Source organism: Schistocerca gregaria, chromosome 4, assembly GCF_023897955.1.
Source record: "Schistocerca gregaria isolate iqSchGreg1 chromosome 4, iqSchGreg1.2, whole genome shotgun sequence".
Classification (NCBI taxonomy): Eukaryota; Metazoa; Arthropoda; class Insecta; order Orthoptera; family Acrididae; genus Schistocerca; species Schistocerca gregaria.
The window spans coordinates 760,238,297-760,260,211 of record NC_064923.1 but is presented as its reverse complement, the minus strand read 5'-3'; the positions used below and the strand labels follow the sequence as shown (position 1 = coordinate 760,260,211).

The following is a 21,915-nucleotide window of genomic DNA, read 5'->3' as shown; positions in this document are numbered from 1 at the left end:
GTTGGGCCATTCATCGCCACGGGGCATTTTGCTCATCATGCGAGTGTCAATGTAAGTGTATATTTTCTAAAAACAAAGATGATGTAACTTACCAAACGAAAGCGTTGGTATGTTGATAGAGACACAAACACACACACAAAATTCAAGCTTTCGCAACCCGCGGTTGCTTCATCAGGAAAGAGGGAAGGAGAGGGAAAGACGAAAGGATATGGGTTTTAAGGGAGAGGGTAAGGAGTCATTCCAATCCCGGGAGCGGAAAGACTTACCTTAGGGGGAAAAAAGGACAGGTATACACTCGAAACACACACACACATGTCTGCTTGTGTCTGTATATGTGCGGATGGATATGTGTGTGTGTGTGCAAGTGTATACCTGTCCTTTTCCCCCTAAGGTAAGTCTTTCTTCTCCCGGGATTGGAATGACTCCTTACCCTCTCCCTTAAAACCCACACCCTTTCGTCTTTCCCTCTCCTTCCCTCTTTCATGATGAAGCAACCATGGATTGTGAAAGCTTGAATTTTGTGTGTGTGTTTGTGTTTCTTTGTGTCTCTATCAACATACCAACACTTTCGTTTGGTAAGTTACATCATCTTTGTTTTTAGATATATTTTTCCCACGTGGAATGTTTCCTTCTATTATATTCATATCATTAATAAGTGTATATTTTGTTATTCATATTTCTTAAGATATCATTTTATGTGCAATGCTCTCAGTTTATTGTGTTTTTTAATTATTTATGATAGCTAAGTATTTATGTAATAAGTAAACTACAATATTCTGTATTTTTATAGATGGATAGAGTAGAAGAAAGAATTTTGGCATGGCTGGGAGAAGACGACCTAGAAGATGTTGCAGTAGCATTTGTTAGAGCTGATAATACAAAAGTGACTAGACAGTGAACACAGCGACCTCCGTACCAAAACGGAACAGTAATCAGATGAAGATGAGGTGGCAATGTCTTCCATCCAAGCACGAGGTCAGTTAGTTTACTTAGGAAAAGACAAACAAATGAAGTGGAGTTACAACGTGAGGACAAGATCTCATAATATTGTTATAGACAAGAGATAAAAGCTGTGGCAAAAGACACCAGAGATATTGTAGACTGTTTTCTTTGGTCTGTAAGTGAAGAAATGCTGACTGATATAGTAATGTATTTGAATATTTATATTAGACAAATCAAGGCTCAATTTTTAAGAGAGATGGATTGTAAAGAGATTTATATAAGAAAACTGAAAGCATTTATTGGCATTTTATACATGGCTGGCATAAAAAAAATGCATAATTTGAATGTGTAGGAAATGTGGGACAAGGGTATTTTTCGAGCCGTTTCCAATGACAACTGTAAGGTTTGACTATATTCAAATCCACTGAGAGATTTTAGTATGACAATCTCACCCCAATTTGTGAAATATTTGATTAGTTTGTCACAAAATGCTGATCTACTTTTCAGGTAGGAGAAAATGTAATGATTGTTGAAAAGTTAGAATCATTTTGAGGCCATTGTAAATTCCGAGTGTACTTAGCAAGAAAACTGGCCAAGTACGGAATTGAGGTGTAACCTTTATGTGACTCAAACTTTTTTACACTAGTAATGTAGAAATTTACCCAGGGAAGCAACCAAATGGCCCATACAAATTCGATAATATTGTATCTGCCATCATGAATCATTTATCACAAGATATATTATACACTGGTAGAAATATAACAACTGATAATTATTTCACCTTGATTCAATTGGCTGAGGTATTGATGAGCAAATGAACAACTTGAGTTGGAACTCTCAGGAAGAACAAAAACTAAATCCCTCCTTTGTTTGTAGATACTAAAATAAGACCAACACCCAGCAGTATGATGAGGACAAGGTTCTGGTTTTCTATATACCAAAGCAAACAAAGTTAAACCTGTGCTTATGATAAGTACTCTCTATGACAATGATCAGATTGATCTAATAACTGGGGAACATGCTAAACCCAAAATCATCACGTATTATAATTGGACAAAAGGAGGCGTCAATGTGGTGGATTGACCGAAAGAATATTCTGTGACTTGAGTAGCATGTATGTGGTCACTGAGAATATTTTTTTCAATTTTAAATATTACTGGCATAAACAGTCAAATAATATACAAAGAGAATACAAATGTGATTATTACTAGGCAGCAGTACTTGAAAATGCTGGCACTAGAGCTAACACGACCACAAATTTTGCGTAGGAGTACATTGCAATACCTATACTCTAAAGGAAGTTATAAAATGATTTACCAATGGAACTGAAGCTTCAGATGCTGAAAAACTCAGTGGTGTATGTCAAGTCTGAAGACAAAAAAAGGTTTGTATCCACTGTCAAAACTTTTTATGTAATAAACATGCTGTAATATTATGTGATAAGTTCAGTGCTCAGATATATGATGAAGATTAAGTCACAAAGGTTAAATGATATGAAATATTTGTTTTCTTTGTTTGTTTTTTTTTTTTCAATTTTTTTTTTTATAAATGCCTCAGAAGATTGGCAATTGTAATTGTCCTAAGATTATTACCAACAATATAGATAAACTCATTGTTCTGTACTGGAAATAAATTTACTACATACTATGAGTGTTTTATTATAAAAATAACAAAAAGCATACTAATTTACTCACTTCAGGTACATTTCAGACTGCTTGTTGAGTGTGAGTAAAATGCTTGACACGCAAACAATCACATAACTTTTAGACGTGAGTTCTCACAGGTTAATAGTGTGGCTTCAGCTGACAAATGCTGCAGTCATATGTGTATGAGTTGTGTCTGCATGTGTGTGTGTGTGTGTGTGTGTGTGTGTGTGTGTGTGTGTGTGTGTATGTGTGTATGTGTGTGATTGTGTGTGTGTGTGTGTGTGTGTGTGTGTGTGTGTGTGTGTGTTTTTGTTATCTATTTTCGACAAGCCAGTTAGAGTATGGTACTGGACATCATGAAAATAGTCCAGGCTACTATTAGCTTGCCATCAGACAGTTTTTGATGAAGGTCTTTGAAAGATTTGGAAAAGACATATTTTTTACATTGTGTATTTGAAAAAGTGTATGAAGTAATTATGGAAGCATATGTGTTCAAATTTGGAGAGACAAATAAACATCACTTTGGAACTGAAATAGTTAATTCTTCAGACAAAGTTAATGGTTAACACCTGAGGTCTTTTTGTATAGAATACTATGCAGCAGGGCAGAGACCTAGATATGAAGCTATCTTGAAAAGATAAGTATAATTTCTCAATGCAGCCCATCTTTAACCTGGGAAATCATCACAAAATGTTATTGTGAAGACGTAATTCAACATATTCATTCTGGAACATTAAAGGACGGGTTCATGACAGTTGTAAGAGTCAGACAGGAAAGCACTATTAACTGGTGGTATTAAAGGAGGGGGCACTACATTCTCTCACTGAAGAGTAATGCTGAATTTTGATGAATCTTTCAGAATTAATTAGGTGCAACAGAGACCCAGTGTCAGCACTAGAAGGGGGGATGGGGGAGGGGGGTGAGCATACCATGCCATTGCCCAATATGGCAAATTTTTGGGGATCAGCAAAATCTTAAAATTTTAATATGGTTCCAAAAGGATGAATTAAACAAGACAGTGAAACTTTTTTACATAACTGAACAAGTGTGAGGGTAAGTTGGAAATGCAAATCATTCATAAATGTTAGTGTCTTACCTGAAATTTTGTATAAAATTGAAAAACAAATGGCAAATGAAGCACCAGATTTTGTCACCTTAGGTGCATCTTTCAAAATATCAAAGCCTACTAGTGGCAGTACTGCCAACTGAATTTCTACCATGGGCCAACACAACACTTGAAGTGTACCTACGTCAGCTATATTGGTTGAAATATGACACGTCAAGCATATTACTTGGTCGACTTTCTCGCTTCACTGACACAAGCTCCAACCCTTCACCATTAGAGCACTCCGAACTGTAACACATGACATGGTGGCACATAGCATAACTATGTCAGTGCACAAAAAACAACATGCTGCAATCGAGCTTCTAATCTCAGAAAACTTTGTCCACATGTGGAGGAACTTCTCCTTGAGTGTGATAATCTCAGACAACACATGAGAGCTACTACATCTGCAACAATTCAGTGCCTTGCATTCATTGTCCTTGATAATCCTCCATACAGTCCCAACATGGACCCGTCCAATTTTCATCTGTTTCCACAATTTAAAGAACACTTTCAAGGACTTCACTTTGATAGTGATGAAGCAGTAAAAGTGAAAGTGAGGTTTTGACTCCACCAACGAAGTCAAATATTCTACAACAAACTGGTCTCTCATTGGGAGAAGTGTGTTTGTCATTAGGGTGATTATGTTGAGAAATAAATACATTAACACGAATAATAAAGATGTATAGAACACTAATAAAATTTGTTTTATTTAAAAAGCTTTAAGTGTTTTCACATACAGATGCATTACTTTTTAGCACTCCCTCATAATAAAGAAATGAAGATGAATGTCAGCATATGATGGGTTACCAGCTCCTACATAGCAACCTTAAACACCTATGGTAGTATCACTGAGAAAAACATTTTGTAATAAATAAATAAAGAGTAAGTAAAATATGCAATGTATATGCTTGACTTCTGTTTAACTGACTCGTGCCCCATACCTGGATCTGGTCTTAAAGACATATTCACTGCAGAAAGACATATGAGTAACAATATTAGAGAAGGAAAGTTGCTACTCACTATGTAGCGGAGATGCTGAGTCGCAATAGGCATAGCAAAAAGATTCACACAATTATAGCTATTAAGGCCTTTGTGAGCGATAAACATACACGCACACACACACTCATGTAAACACAACTTGCACACACTTCTGCAGTCTCAGGCAACTGAAACCACAGACTTATGAGTAAGTGTGTCATGGATGAATGTCTTTCTTCTGAAAAAGGTTGACTGTATTTGAGAATGCATGCAGCGGGGGCCGGGAAGGAAGGATGGAAGCGCCTGACATTTTCGCAAGGGGCAGCCCAATCCCTGGAACCGACCCTGTAGTAATCTGCTAAAAGTATGTCACTTACTCTGAGCTGAGTAGTTGTCTGAGAGTAGACAAAGTCTGGTACATTTTTATGGTCTATCTTTTGTATGATAATTTATAAATGAGCTCATTTCATTTGAACTCTTCTCATCTTCAATCTTATGGTAAACACATATCGTGCTTGTATCAGTCTTTATAACGAGTATGTAAAACACATTGGCAGAAGTGAACAAGAAGAAAGTTTAAGTGATGTGCAGCACCATAAGTGCTGCTATCTAAGCTTTACTTTCAGTCAGTCATGGGTCATGACTGGTGCCTCTTTACTTTTAAATGGGCATAATTCATTCACTGATTTCACTATAAAAATAACTTTGTTTTTCAGAATCCTGTGGAAGGTACACTAACTGATGAACTCGTACCCTTCTATTGTCAGTGTATGCAGTTATATGGGGTAATCCCTAAAGTAAGGTCTTCTATTTTTTTATAAGAAGATAGACTTGTTTATTTTTACAATGGTTTACATCAGTTTACAGCTTGAACATTTAGCTATTTTTCGACATAATCACCATTTCTGTCAATGCATTTTATAGACACTGTGGCAGATTTTGTATGCCCATGTCATACCAGCTCACCGCCATGCTGTTCAGAAAGTTATGAACCTCTTCTTTCACCTCATTGTTGGAGCTGAATCGCCTTCCAGCCAAATGTTCTTCTAACCTAGGGAACAGGTGATAGTCACTGGGCAGCAAGTCAGGACTATAGGGTGGGTAGGTGATGATGTTCCACTGAAACTGTTCAGGAGAGCAACTGTTTGCCAGGCGATGAGTGGACAAGCGTTGTCATGGAGAATGTGTACGCCCTTGCTCAACATTCCTCTTCTCTGGTTCTGAATTGCCTGTTTGAGTTTTTTCAGAGTCTCACAGTACCTGTCAGTGTTAATTGTGGTCCCAGCAATTCAGCTCCAACAATGAGGTGAAAGAAGAGGTTCATAACTTTCTTAACAGCATGGTGGCGAACTGGTTGACATGGGCATACAAAAACTGCCACAGCATCTACAAAAATGCATCAACAGAAATTGTGATTATGTCAAAAAAAAATAGCTAAATGTTCAAGCTGTTAACTTATGTAAACCATTGTAGAAATAAATAGGCCTATGTACTTATAAAAAAATAGGAGACCTTACTCTTGGGATTACCCTCGTACATATAGTATCTGAAACAAGATAAATCTCAAAATCATCAAATTACAGATTTACGTCCTTTTAAAAATATACAGTTCATCTATTTGAATAACTAACTATGTGAACGTAGTCTGACATGCTGTCAGAATGGATTAGGAAGAAATGACTTACCTCAGTCAAACTTGCTTTTATTTTTCAATGTAGTCCCCCTGTACACTTGGTCAAGTGATGTTCCAACACCTTGATCCTATCTCAAAAATTAGATTCCTCCAGTACTTCAAAATACCTGTCAACTTCGGTTGTCATTTCTTTGTTTCAAGAAAATCTCCATCCACCAAAGAAAATTCTGAGATTGGGGAAGAGATGGAAGTCTGATGGAACCAAATCAGGCAAATAAGGTGGATGTGGCAAAAACTCATATCTTTGTTGATGTATTTTTGCCATGGAAGTGACATTTGTGTGTGGACACTCACTGTCTTGATGAAGAATGATTTTCTTTCTTGCCAAATCCTCCATGACCATTTTATACACTTTTCCAGTAATTACTTGGGTAGTGGCATGTCTATGCTGGCCACTAAGTGTATCATCATCTAAGCTGTTCTGACCAAATTTAAACGTATTTAACACTTGTCAACAGTTGAATATGAAGGAGAAAAGTCCCCCAGTGTGTTCTGAAAATCAGCATAAATTTCCTTTGCTTTCATATCTTTCTATACAAAGTACTCAGTCACTGCTCAATTCTCGATTCCCCACCCCAGCTTCGTAAATCACTAGAAGGGAACAACAGAGAGACATCTTTACCCAGTGCACTGGCACATCTAAGCAACCCAGTCCCCAAGTCCATTTAGAGAAAAAGACGATTAACTGTCACAATTTGGATTTAACTACATTTCTGTCAAAAGAAACAGACATAGAAATAATTTGAGACACAGGCTACAGATTAACAATGCCCAAAGTTGTTTGTTGATTAAGTCAACAGTAAAAAGTCATACTCACCTTCATTACATTGATGTCATCATAATTGTTGTTGCTCATTATCATTTAATAAAATGTGGTATAATCTTGGTGAGAGAGGCCAGGATTTGTCATGTTTCAGAACAAAATCAAACTCTTCCTTGAATCAATGCTTTGGCAAAATCCATTCATCAAAGAATTAGGTCAATAATGAAATACTGTTTAGTTCCAAAACAATGCAAATAAGTAAACTTGAATTATTCTTGAAAGAAATACTTCTTGAAGTACCACATTTATATATTTCATACATTTGACCAAACATACCTTGACTACTGACACTTTTTGTACAATAACATGACTCGACAAATGGATTTCACACAGGCGCAATGGACACACAAGTTGCAATCTTGCCTCCCTACAACCATCACCATTAACACTGGAAACAGACTTCCTTACAATTCAGCTACCAAATTATGATTACTTCTCCACATACAAATGTTGAGAGAATAACATAAAGCAAAGACGAATATGTCACATTTCAACATATCACAGACTTCCATTAACAGCAATGTAATTCAACTGAAATGACGTTTATGTAGGAATTATTATTTAACTCATGAGCACATTTTGTAAAATATAACTTGTTGATGTTTAAATATAGTTTTTGGCAACAGATTTTTTTAAATAATTTGTGTTTGATGAGAATAAGTTCAGTTGGTGATACATGGCATAGATAGCAATCACATGAGACAATCTTTTCATAACAGGTGAAAATATGTAGGAAAGGACTTTCAAAATATACAGGAAATAATATAAAACAATAAACAAAATTTCAAATACAGATCCAAGTATCAAAATGGATCTGCAAACTCAGAAAAAGAAAGTATGTTTTGTAAATGCTAAGAAATATTGCAATGCTCAAATAACTTACAGGTTTTCTGCCGGGTGACTTCATCGACCACTGCCAATATTTCGACAGGAGCACACCCTGCCATTCTCAAGGCACAAATGCGGTGGTGGTCGACAACATCACCCAGCAGAAAACCTATAAGTTATTTGAACATTCAATTCACTGGGAAGAACTAAGGTCTCACAATATTGCAATGATAAGTACTGTTCATTACAACAGCTGTATCGTAATTACCATCACACAGGCGTTACCAATGTACAGGTTGCCGTGCAGGATTAGCTGAGCGGTCTAAGGTGCTTCGGTCATGGACTGTGTGGCTGGTCCCAGCAGAGGTTCGAGTCCTCCCTCGGGCATGGGTGTGTGTGTTTGTCCTTAGGATAATTTAGGTTAAGTAGTGTGTAAGCTTTGGGACTGATGACCTTACCAGTTAAGTCCCATAAGATTTCACACACATTTGAACATTTGAAAGTACAGGTTCATTTCACATGGCACATGTTTACTCATAAAGAACCACTTATTATTACATGGGAACCTTGTTACACTAGTGCTAACATCTGGTGGTGATTCCGCAAACTTTTCAACAGCCCTTGTACATTGATCTATATTTTACTGTTTGCTTGTACATCCTCATGGCAATTTATCTCTTACCCAGATCACTACGATATCATACTTTCCCTATGCAGACTACTATTTGCAGCATACTCCATCTCACCATTACAGTCTACCATTTTATATGATGCACTTCAAAACTCATTTGATTACAGCTACGAAGCAAGCAGAACAAATCCTTCAATCATTATCTTAGATGTTAAAAATTTATGTCTTCTACATTCCCCACCAAACTTTAATGACTGATATCAGTAGTGTCCTACTATTTGTATACTCCAGTGTTCAATCATAGTTTTAGTCTTACAAAAAGGGAAGTTAATTATTATACAAATAAAGAACAAATTCAATATTTACCTTAACAACTCTTCTTCCATCTCCTGCTTCATCGGAATATGAGAGTTTAGGTTCAAAAATTGTGCTCCGAAAATAAAGTAAGTCATTGCGGTTCTTGAAGTGCTCTTTTAAATATTCTGGATGCATTTCTAACTTCTCTAGGTCATCAAAACGTGCTTCATTATAAAATTTTATGACATGTATGTCTTCAACTGTCATGTGCATTGTATAATAGAAGTGTTCTGCAAAAAAATGATCTATATAAAACATCTCTTTTTTTGTTATCTGACAGTATATTTAATAGTATTATATTGGACTGGTCACTCATATTAAACAGCTAGAAATACTTACGCTTCTAATTAAATAACATTTATGAACAGTTGTAATGTTTTAGGCTCTTTGATTTTTGAAAGTCTTGTGGTGGAATGTTGATCAAGCCAACAGAAACACTCTTCTAATGTCACTGTAGAGTCCCCTACATGCAGCGTGTTTCAAAACTATTCCATCTTTTAATTCTATTTGACTCAAAGCCAGAACATGAAAAAAGAATATAGTATTCCCCCTCCCCATCAGATGATTTATTCCTTTTTAGAAGATAAAAAATGTTGCAATGATACTTGGTGAATCTATTATAGCCAAACCACTGCTTTTTAAATGTGAAATTGTGATAAGCTTTTAAGACACGACACATATTTCTCATATTACATGGAATAAAATGTTTATTCTTTGTTGTCTTCTTCGAAGGATGTGAATTGAATTTTTACATATATGTTTGCAACTGAACACACATACTGTGCAATGCTTTTTGTCATTTGTACTTGGTTACGTGTGACTCTTTCTTCTTCTGGTAGACATGATTACTTGGTTCTTATCTTCAAAATCTTGTATGCTGCCACCAATACTTCTCCCTTCCAGATGAAGTTTATTTTTTGTGGTAGATTTAGAGATATATAAGAACTGTTTCGTGGTAGCAGGTAGGAACTCAATCACAATCCCAGTGTAGGACAGTCCTATTTCAGGGATTTAGTGACCCTGCCTAAGTGAACTCTTGATTTGTCCTACCTCTTTATCGAAGATGAATCATAACTGTGCCACTGATCCTAATTACTTTTACTTGGTTCTTTATATTTTCCTTTAACCGACAGGGGAAGATATAAGGAAACCACCCCAGTGTTTTGTTCCCAAGAAAACTCATTATGGATTTACCTGCTGTTAAACAGTCCAGAGGTATAAACAGTCCCCCAGTCAGACATCCGGGTGTGACAACCAAAAGCAAAACCTTGTACATCCAAAGGAATATACACAAGATAGTAACTTGGAATGTACAAGGATTATGCCAAATTGGAAAATTAAAGATTGTGGAAAGGGAATACCATCAAACTAAAATCAGGATACTAGGGTTAATAGATACTCACTCAAAAGGTGGTGGGTATTTTAAAACAGCTAATGGAAATACAGTATATTTTTCTGGTAAATCAGATAACTCCATCAATCGTGTTGCCTTGTTAGTATGCAAGGGATGGAATGCTACACTGATTGAATACAAGCCTGTCCATGACTGAACAATACTAGTTAAATTTAACAATAGACCTGGCAAGCTAAATTTAATACAGGCATATGCACCAACTTCAACAGCTGATGATGATGAAAAGACAGAAGAATTTTATGAGTCTGTTTCCAACTACCTAGAGTCAGTACCCAAAAAGGAAGTTACCATAGTGGAAGGAGATTTTTAATGCGAAGGTAGGGAAGTGGGACTTATCAAATGAAGAACTTGGATGTCATGGTTTAGGCAAAAGAAGTGATCGTGGAGATCGGCTTTTTCAGTTCTGTTAGGAAAATAAGCGACATCTGCTTCCAACACCATCCATAAAGACTTTACACCTGAACGTCACCAGGTAGAATATACTGTAATCACACTATTCTTTGAATGACTTAAGACATATATAACAGAAAGAAACTTCCACATGGGAAAAATATATTAAAACAAAGATTCCAAGACTTACCAAGCGGGAAAGCGCCGGCAGACAGGCACATGAACAAAACACACAAACACACACACAGAATTACGAGCTTTCGCAACTGGCAGTTACTTCGTCAGGAAAGAGGGAAGGAGAAGGAAAAATGAAAGGATGTGGGTTTTAAGGGAGAGGGTAAGGAGTCATTCCAATCCCGGGAGCGGAAAGACTTCCCTTAGGGGAAAAAAAGGACAGGTGTACACTCGCACACACACACCCACACACATATCCATCTGCACATACACAGACACAAGCAGACATATTTAAAGCCAAAGAGTAAGGGCAGAGATGTCAGTCGAGGCGGAAGTACAGAGGCAAAGAAGTTGTTGAAAGACAGGTGAGGTATGAGCGGCGGCAACTTGAAATTAGCGGAGGTTGAGGCCTGGCGGATATCGAGTAGAGAGGATATACTGAAGGGCGAGTTCCCATCTCCGGAGTTCGGATAGGTTGGTGTTGGTGGGAAGTATCCAGATAACTCGGACGGTGTAACACTGTGCCAAGATGTGCTGGCCGTGCATCAAGGCATGTTTAGCCACAGGGTGATCCTCATTACCAACAAACACTGTCTGCCTGTGTCCATTCATGCGAATGGACAGTTTGTTGCTGGTCATTCCCACATAGAAAGCGTCACAGTGCAGGCAGGTCAGTTGGTAAATCACGTGGGTGTTTTCACACGTGGCACTCCCTTTGATCGTGTACACCTTCCGGGTTACAGGACTGGAGTAGGTGGTGGTGGGAGGGTGCATAGGACAGGTTTTACACCGGGGGCGGTTGCAAGGGTAGGAGCCAGAGGGTAGGGAAGGTGGTTTGGGGATTTCATAGGGATGAACCAAGAGGTTACGAAGGTTAGGTGGACGGCGGAAAGACACTCTTGGTGGAGTGGGGAGGATTTCATGAAGGATGGATCTCATTTCGGGGCAGGATTTTAGGAAGTCGTATCCCTGCTGGAGAGCCACATTCAAGGTCTGATCCAGTCCCGGAAAGTATTCTGTCACAAGTGGGGCACTTTTGGGGTTCTTCTGTGAGAGGTTCTGGGTTTGAGGGGATGAGGAAGTGGCTCTGGTTATCTGCTTCTGTACCAGGTTGGGAGGGTAGTTGCGGGATGCGAAAGCTGTTTTCAGGTTGTTGGTGTAATGGTCGAGGGATTCAGGACTGGAGCAGATTCGTTTGCCACGAAGGCCTAGGCTGTAGGGAAGGGACCGTTTGATATGGAATGGGTGGCAGCTGTCATAATAGAGGTACTGTTGCTTGTTGGTGGGTTTGATGTGGACGGATGTGTGCAGCTGGCCATTGGACAGATGGAGGTCAACATCTAGGAAAGTGGCATGGGATTTGGAGTAGGACCAGGTGAATCTGATGGAACCAAAGGAGTTGAGGTTGGAGAGGAAATTCTGGAGTTGTTCTTCACTGTGAGTCCAGATCATGAAGATGTCATCAATAAATCTGTACCAAACTTTGGGTTGGCAGGCTTGGGTAACCAAGAAGACTTCCTCTAAGCAACCCATTAATAGGTTGGCATACGAGGGGGCCATCCTGGTACCCATGGCTGTTCCCTTTAATTGTTGGTATGTCTGGCCTTCAAAAGTGAAGAAGTTGTGGGTCAGGATGAAGCTGGCTAAGGTGACGAGGAAAGAGTTTTTAGGTAGGGTGGCAGGTGATCGGCGTGAAAGAAAGTGCTCCATTGCAGCGAGGCCCTGGATGTGCGGGATATTCGTGTATAGGGAAGTGGCATCAATGGTTACAAGGATGGTTTCCGGGGGTAACAGACTGGGTACGGATTCCAGGCGTTCGAGAAAGTGGTTGGTGTCTTTGATGAAGGATGGGAGACTGCATGTAATGGGTTGATGGTGTTGATAGAGATGGTGTAGGCAGAGATACGTTCTGTGGGGGCTTGGTAACCAGCTACAATGGGGCGGCCAGGATGTTTGGGTTTGTGAATTTTAGGAAGTAGGTAGAAGGTAGGGGTGCGAGGTGTCGGTGGGGTGAGGAGTTTGATGGAGTCAGGTGAAAGGTTTTGTAGGGGGCCTAAGGTTCTGAGGATTCCTTGAAGCTCCGCCTGGACATCAGGAATGGGATTACCTCGGCAAACTTTGTATGTAGAGTTGTCTGAAAGCTGACGCAGTCCCTCAGCCACATACTCCCGACGATCAAGTACCACGGTCGTGGAACCCTTGTCAGCCGGAAGAATGATGATGGATCGGTCAGCTTTCAGATCACGGATAGCCTGGGATTCGGCTGTGGTGATGTTGGGAGTAGGATTAAGGTTTTTCAAGAAAGATTGAGAGGCAAGGCTGGAAGTGAGAAATTCCTGGAAGGTTTGGAGAGGGTGATTTTGAGGAAGAGGAGGTGGGTCCCGCTGTGATGGAGGACGGAACTGTTGCAGGCAGGGATCAATTTGGACAGTGTCTTGGGGAGTTGGATCATTAGGAGTGGGATCAGGATTGTTTTTCTTCGTGGCAAAGTGATATTTCCAGCAGAGACTATGAGTGTAGGACAGTAAATCCTTGACAAGGGCAGTTTGGTTGAACCTGGGAGTGGGGCTGAAGGTGAGGCCTTTGGGTAGGACAGAGGTTTCGGACTGGGAGAGGGGTTTGGAGGAAAGGTTAACTACTGAATTGGGGTGTTGTGGTTCCAGATTGTGTTGACTAGAATTTTGAGGTGTTGGGGGGAGTGGAGCTGGAAGTGGGAGATTGAGTAGATGGGAGAGACTGAGTCTGTGTGCAATGAGAGGAGGTTGAGGTTTGTTGGAAAGGTTGTGGAGGGTGAGTGAGTTGCCTTTCCGGAGGTGGGAAACCAGGAGATTGGATAGTTTTTTGAGGTGGAGGGTGGCATGTTGTTCTAATTTGCGGTTGGCCTGTAGGAGGATGCTATACTCTGGACTCACAGTGAAGAACAACTCCAGAATTTCCTCTCCAACCTCAACTCCTTGGGTTCCATCAGATTCACCTGGTCCTACTCCAAATCCCATGCCACTTTCCTAGACGTTGACCTCCATCTGTCCAATGGCCAGCTGCACACATCCGTCCACATCAAACCCACCAACAAGCAACAGTACCTCCATTATGACAGCTGCCACCCATTCCATATCAAACGGTCCCTTCCCTACAGCCTAGGCCTTCGTGGCAAACGAATCTGCTCCAGTCCTGAATCCCTCGACCATTACACCAACAACCTGAAAACAGCTTTCGCATCCCGCAACTACCCTCCCAACCTGGTACAGAAGCAGATAACCAGAGCCACTTCCTCATCCCCTCAAACCCAGAACCTCTCACAGAAGAACCCCAAAAGTGCCCCACTTGTGACAGAATACTTTCCGGGACTGGATCAGACCTTGAACGTGGCTCTCCAGCAGGGATACGACTTCCTAAAATCCTGCCCCGAAATGAGATCCATCCTTCATGAAATCCTCCCCACTCCACCAAGAGTGTCTTTCCGCCGTCCACCTAACCTTCGTAACCTCTTGGTTCATCCCTATGAAATCCCCAAACCACCTTCCCTACCCTCTGGTTCCTACCCTTGCAACCGCCCCCGGTGTAAAACCTGTCCTATGCACCCTCCCACCACCACCTACTCCAGTCCTGTAACCCGGAAGGTGTACACGATCAAAGGGAGAGCCACATGTGAAAGCACCCACGTGATTTACCAACTGACCTGCCTGCACTGTGACGCTTTCTATGTGGGAATGACCAGCAACAAACTGTCCATTCGCATGAATGGACACAGGCAGACAGTGTTTGTTGGTAATGAGGATCACCCTGTGGCTAAACATGCCTTGATGCACAGCCAGCACATCTTGGCACAGTGTTACACCGTCCGAGTTATCTGGATACTTCCCACCAACACCAACCTATCCGAACTCCGGAGATGGGAACTCGCCCTTCAGTATATCCTCTCTTCTCGATATCCGCCAGGCCTCAACCTCCGCTAATTTCAAGTTGCCGCTGCTCATACCTCACCTGTCTTTCAACAACTTCTTTGCCTCTGTACTTCCGCCTCGACTGACATCTCTGCCCTTACTCTTTGGCTTTAAATATGTCTGCTTGTGTCTGTGTATGTGCGGATGGATATGTGTGTGGGTGTGTGTGTGCGAGTGTACACCTGTCCTTTTTTTCCCCTAAGGGAAGTCTTTCCGCTCCCGGGATTGGAATGACTCCTTACCCTCTCCCTTAAAACCCACATCCTTTCATTTTACCCTCTCCTTCCCTCTTTCCTGACGAAGCAACTGCCAGTTGCGAAAGCTCGTAAACACACACACACACACATATCCATCCGCACATACACCATGTGTGCGAAAGCTAGTAATTCAGTGTGTGTGTTTGTGTGTTTTGTTCATGTGCCTGTCTGCCGGCGCTTTCCCGCTTGGTAAGTCTTGGAATCTTTGTTTTTAATATATATATATATATATATATATATATATATATATATATATATATATATATATATATATATATATATATATATATATATATATATATACACAGACCAGACCAGTTGGTCTGTGTATGTGCGGATGGATATGTGTGTGTGTGCGAGTGTACACCTGTCTTTTTTTTCCCCTAAGGGAAGTCTTTCCACTCCCGGGATTGGAATGACTCCTTACCCTCTCCCTTAAAACCCACATCCTTTCGTCTTTCCCTCTCCTTCCTGAAGAAGCAACCATCGGTTCCCATGTGGAAGTTTCTTTCTATTTTATAGACTATTCCTGGTGCTGACTGTGGTTCTGACCATCAGCTTCTACGTCTTGAGCTGAGAGCTAAACTGTCAAAATGTAAAGGGACACCTCCAAAAGCAAGAAGATTAGAGCAAAACGATGATACAAATCATTGAGGACAGAAAAGAAGTCAAGATGAAAGGATTACAGGGAGCTCAGCAGTACCACAAGAAAAATGTAAATGCCATGTAGCTAGGGCCTCTCAGCAGGTAGACCGTTCGCCTGGTGCAAGTCTTTCGAGTTGATGCCACTTTGGTGACATGCATGTCAATGGGGATGAAATGATGATGATAAGGACAACACAACACCCAGTCCCTGAGAGGATAAAATCTCCGACCCTGCCAGGAATCGAACCCGCACCGTTGGGTATGACATTCCATCACACTGACCATTCAGCTACGAGGGACAGACAGTACCACAAGTTACTGGCATTAATACAGAGAAGATGCTGAAGAGACAAAAATAATTACATTAGTGAAACATGTGAGAGAATTGAGAAATTCTGGGACTGCAATGAGACTAGATGCATGTTTAATGAAATAAAGAAACTAACAAGAACATGAGTGGTAGAAGATGAACATGGCACACCTCTAACCAACATAGAAGTAGCTACTGATCAGTGAAGAACATACCACAACAAGTTGTACATGTATAAAAACGTAAAACTGGGTTGTGCAAACATTCCAGAAGAGAAGAACCTAATTTCTTAAAAAGGAAGTCTGTAAGGCTATAGCTAAATTGAAAAACAATAAAGCACCTGGACCAGACCTCATTACTTTTGAAATGATCAAAGAATCTGGCGAGTTTGGTTTGGAAATCATGCATTAAATATGTAACAGCATATGGAATAAAGAAACATGGATAGAGAACTAGATGATTCAGTAGTGATTCTATTTCATAAGAAAGAAAATGCGTAGCATTGTGAGAAATACAGAAGCATTTCATTAATTTCATGCACCAGCAAGATTTTTCAAAATGTTATGCATGAATGCATGAAAGCCAACTTAGATAAAGAAATACCACCAGAGCAAGCTGGATTTGTGCATAATAAAGGAACATGACAACATATTATCAAAGTCAGACAGCTAACTGAAAAATGCAGAGAGTTCAGTGCTCCATTAGCTCTTTGTTTCTTGGACTGTAGCAAGACTTTTGACTGTGTTGAACAGGAAGAACAGTGGAGTGCACTAGCAGAAATGGGCATTCCTAGTCATCTTATTATCCTTATCAGATATCTCAACTCCCAGAGTAAGGCAATAATCAGATTAGACAAAACTATTCCAAGCCCTTTTGGACTATGTAAAGGAGTTAGCCAGGGGTGCATTCTATCACTGGTTCTATTTAATGTCTGTGGATAATATGTTATGAAAAAAAGTCTTCATCACTGGACTGGTGGGATCTGAATTGGAAGATGAAGAATCAGAAATTTATGATTTGCTGATGACGCCACACTGTGCACAGTATCACAAGTGGAAGTGAAGGAACTAATGGGTAGACCTAAGAGAGAAAATGTGAAACTTGAATTGTCAATTAATAAGAAAAAGACCAAGATTATGATAATTGACAGAGATGAGCCACTACCAACCTCTGATGTGTTATCAGAATATGAAGAAGCTGATCACTTTGTCTACCTGGGTTCACTGGCTCAGAATCAGGATGACTCTACACAGGAAGTATGACACAGAATTTTTCTGAGTAGGAATGCTGCATCGAAGCTGACAGTGATTTGTAAAGACCAACCCTAACCAGATATACTAAATTGAGAGTACTGAAACCCCTAGTGTTTCAAGAAACGTGGACAACAACTGAAAGGGCCAAAGAGGAATTGATGCTTTTGAGATGTGGACATATATGAAGTTTTTGAGAATATCATGGATGGACAAACAGACCAACAAAGCTATCCTTCAAGAAATCAGGGTGGAGAAGAGATTGTCCAGTATTTATTTCCAGCAAATCCTGCAGTTCTTTGGTCACATAGTTTGACAACAAGAGGATAACTTGGACAAGATGATCATCCAAGGCAAGTCAAAGTGAAAAGATGGCAGGGAAGACCAACCAAGACAATGGGTACACTAGGTAAAGGAGAAGCTACTCTGAGATGCAGAAGACTGGGAAAAATGGAAACTGACTGTTAAGAGGATTGAGTGATGGGTCACCAACTTTCAATTATTAAAGACAGAGTGTTGGTGATGATAATGACAAATAACTGGTCATCCCCTGGACAGTGTGACTGATTATGAAGACTTTAGTCAAGTTCTTCAGGACTTCTGGTGCATGAGCTCAGTTTGTGAAGGACCCATGAATTCAGAATGGAAATATTTACCAAATGATAAAAACACAATTAATTATCATTTTCTCATTCTTTGGCTAAGGCTGTAATTATCACATAACTCATCATAAACATATACTCCACTGTTTGTATGGTTGAAAACTTAACAAATTCTTGCAGTTTTTGAGGGCCTGTGTTCTCACTAGTCTTCTCTTCATTATCAATCATGGAGATGAGTTTGGAAGATCATGATTTGGCTTGACATATGACACCATTGTTATGCTATGTACTACATAAAACTGTACAACCTTGGAACACAGCTCTTTGCTCATTTGGCAAAACTTCTGGAGAAATATCAGATTCATTCTTTCATCATGTGTTAACTACTGTTTTTAATTTAATTCTTTCAAGTGGCCGACTATCATTCCAGTTGTCAGTATTTACTGACCATATAGCGGAGATGGTGATGCATAACAAAAAGACTCTCACAATTAAAACTTTTGGCCATTAAGGCCTTCATCAACAACACACACACACATACACACACACACACACACACACACACACACACACACACACACACACACACATGACTGCAATCTCAGGCAACTGAAACCACACTGCGAGCAGCAGCACCAGTGCACGACGGGAGTGGTGACTGTGTGGGGATTAGGAGGAGGCTAGGGTAGGGAGGGAGAGGGATAGTATGGTGGGGATGGTGGACAATGAAGGGCTGCAGCTTAGACGGATGACAGGGGAGAGGTAGGGATGGAGGGGGGGGGGGGGGGGGGGGAGTAGCGGAAAACGAGAGAAACAAAAAGACTAGGTGTGGTGGTGGAATGACAGCTGTGCAGTGCTGGAATGAGAACAGGGAAGGTGCTGGATGATTGAGGACAGTGACTAACAAAGATTGAGCCCAGGAGGGTTACGGGAATGTAGGATGTATTGCAGGGAAAGGTCCCAGCTGTGCAGTTCTGAAAATCTGGTGTTGGAGAGAAGGATCCATATTGCACAGGTTGTGAATCATTGAAATGAAGGTATCATGTTTGGCAGATGTTCAGAAACAGGATGGTCCACTTGTTCCTTGGCCACAGTTTGTCAGTGGCCATTAATGTAGACAGTCAGCTTGTTGGTTGTCATGCCTACACAGATGCAGCACCTCCCAAAGACCCACCATCTGGCCACAGAGAAGCATTCCCCTCATAACTCAGTACCACACAGGACTGGGGCAACTGAATTACATTCTCCAATAGGGTTTCGATTACTTCTTACAGGGTGTATACTTGGACAAGGAATAAATATTCCCAGATTTTTCCCGGATTTCCCGGTTAAAAATACACTTTCTCCCGGATGAAAACACACTTTTTCCGTGTTATTAAGTGACAGTATATTTTCCCCTGGAACTGTAAAACTTATCAATCCTTTGAATGGTTATGTTTTTATACATGGACATAGAATTTACCGGCACTTTAGAAAACAAAACTCAGGGAAGAAAACTCCTTTTGGAAAGATTTTTGATGTGCAGCAACATGTACGCTGCATATTTTCGTATTATGAAAGTATAAATTCAAATTCCAACAAACACCACATGTTACTTTGCGAACCATTGTAATCGAGATTGTGATGCACTTTTGCAAGCCAATCATAGCTTATGTCACGTGATCCTGCCAGCCGATGTCAGTGGATATCCAGACCACAGGACATGTGATGTAGTCAGCTAATAGCGACATCACTTATGAAGCGCACATACACAAAGAAGGAAAAGTTAATGTTTTAAATTAATATACATAGTGTTGCTACAAGAAAAGCAAAGCTTTCACATTTAATATTGGTCTCTAAGGTTAATAAGCTGCAAGAGAAGCTAAGCTTTCACACATAATGTTGATATTTTATGCGTGTGTTACACTTTAAGATATATCACACAAATGTGCCAGTAAAATTTTTAGTTGTCCTCAAAGTTTCCCACAAACAAATTAGCTACCGCAGAGGAGAGAGAGCTTCCTGTAGCACTACATCAATTTGCTCATAATGATGACATGAATATCTGATCTGGGCTCAAAATACTTCTAAAAGGCTTGTCATCAAACGCTCTGTGATTTAAGAAATTCATTGTACATTCTCGCACATAGTTCAACTTGCGTAAAAGGAAATTTACTTTGAAAGTAACGCTTTTCAAACCACCATTTGCAATATTTTCCCGCGACCTGTTAGAAATAGGTTCATTTCAGTAGTCGTCAGAAAGCGACACTGCACTTTGGCAGTTGCTATGATGCAGGAAGGCCGTATGTTTGTACGTGTAAAACATTAAAAGATCTTACATTATGTCACAAAAGAAAAAAGACATGAGAGGATACTCCAAGGGCATCAGAATTTCGTGAACCATACTAAAATGGCACATTTAAAGTGCATACTTAAAGAGCACATTTGTATGTCGAGATTCCCAATGAAGTAGGCCTCGACCTGACATTACGCTTTTCAGAGTGGATTTCTTGGAGTACCAGTACTGTATTAACTCATTTTTTAATTCTTTATTATGGCATAATGCCATACATGCTAGAAGATGAAAACATGCGCTTGAAATGCAGCGAGCAGTTGAAATTAGCCAATAGTGTGGAACTGAACACTTTGTTTCAAACACATTTACTGCCTCAGTGTAAAAGATTAATAAAAGCCAAATTTCTTTAGCAAACCGACAAAAATAGCTTCATTGTTCTACAAGACGGTTAATGCATAGATGCCAGAAAAGTGGAAATCCTGACCATGAAGACCAACATAAAATGCCTATTACACCTACTACAAGCAAAAAGCTTTACGTTAGAAAATAGTTTCACATTTCATTCATACATTCCAGTTTCTCGAGCATGAGATTGAAAAGTAGTAGTACGACATTTAAATATAAATTTGGAATCGTCATATACTTCCCTAATTTGTGTGATTTTCCTGTTTCCTCTCCTTCCTCATTCTAACAAACAATATTGTCATAAATAACTCTGGAAATATTCCTGCCTTTGTCAAAACTAATTTGCCAGTTAACTTCACTAATCCTGCCACAATCACTGGTTTAGTTATTCCTGATTATTCTCTGGTTAGGCATTGTTATGTTCCTACAAACCATTTTCCATGCTACTTCAAGAATAGAACTTAAGCAGCTGCTAGGTGGGGACTGTACAACTGGCCCTTACTAGTGTAGCGATCTGGCCAAAATTTTCTGACAAAATTTCATTTTCCTGGATACACTGAGAAGATAATATGCAATCTTTCTTACCTGTTATTCCTGTTATTTGTTTATTTCCACTCTGGTAGTCTGAATCTATGTATTTCCCTAGTAATTATAACAACGCTGATCATTCGCAAACCAAATCAACCACATAATCACACAGTGATTGGCATTCACTTGTTCGGCTTTACTCTGCTCAGCTTGTATAGCCCGGTCCCCTTTTGCCTGCAGGAAAGTTTATTTCTAGATGTGACGAGGATTCCGCCAATGGGGGGAGCTGCGCGAACCATGGCAAGTTGCCGTAGACCACATGGCTACCCCGCGCAGCTTATGATTCATTCAGAAATGAACTTACAGAGTGTGTTCAAAAACCAACAGGGATGCACATCAAAATCATATGAGTAATCATTAGACCAACTACATTTTTACTCCTCAAGAATATGAATTTGGCACCTGCCCCCCCCCCCCCCCCCCTCCCTCATAGAACCGAGCCCGCTGCGCATTCGTGAATCTGGCAGCTTGAGCGTGGCATTAAAATTTTTCCCGGTTGCATCTAGCTGCTTGCTGCGACTGCTTACAGCAATAGCCACATTTCTGTAGCCAGAAATGGGAGACCTCAGGCATGGATGTGTGTGATGTCCTTAGGTTAGTTAGGTTTAAGTAGTTCTAAGTTCTAGGGGACTGATGACCAAAGATGTTAAGTCCC

The 21,915-nt window shown here is 40.1% G+C and overlaps 1 protein-coding gene across 1 annotated transcript in view; it reads right to left on the bottom strand.

Annotated features, from left to right (window-relative positions):
* The window catches only part of LOC126267908 (dynein regulatory complex subunit 7-like), a 283,625-nt gene that overhangs the window by 122,829 nt on the left and 138,881 nt on the right, over nt 1–21,915 (bottom strand). The window contains exon 7 of the mRNA XM_049973218.1: nt 9,016–9,236. Coding sequence (XP_049829175.1) covers nt 9,016–9,236 — 221 coding nt within the window. The remainder of the gene's footprint in view (nt 1–9,015; nt 9,237–21,915) is intronic.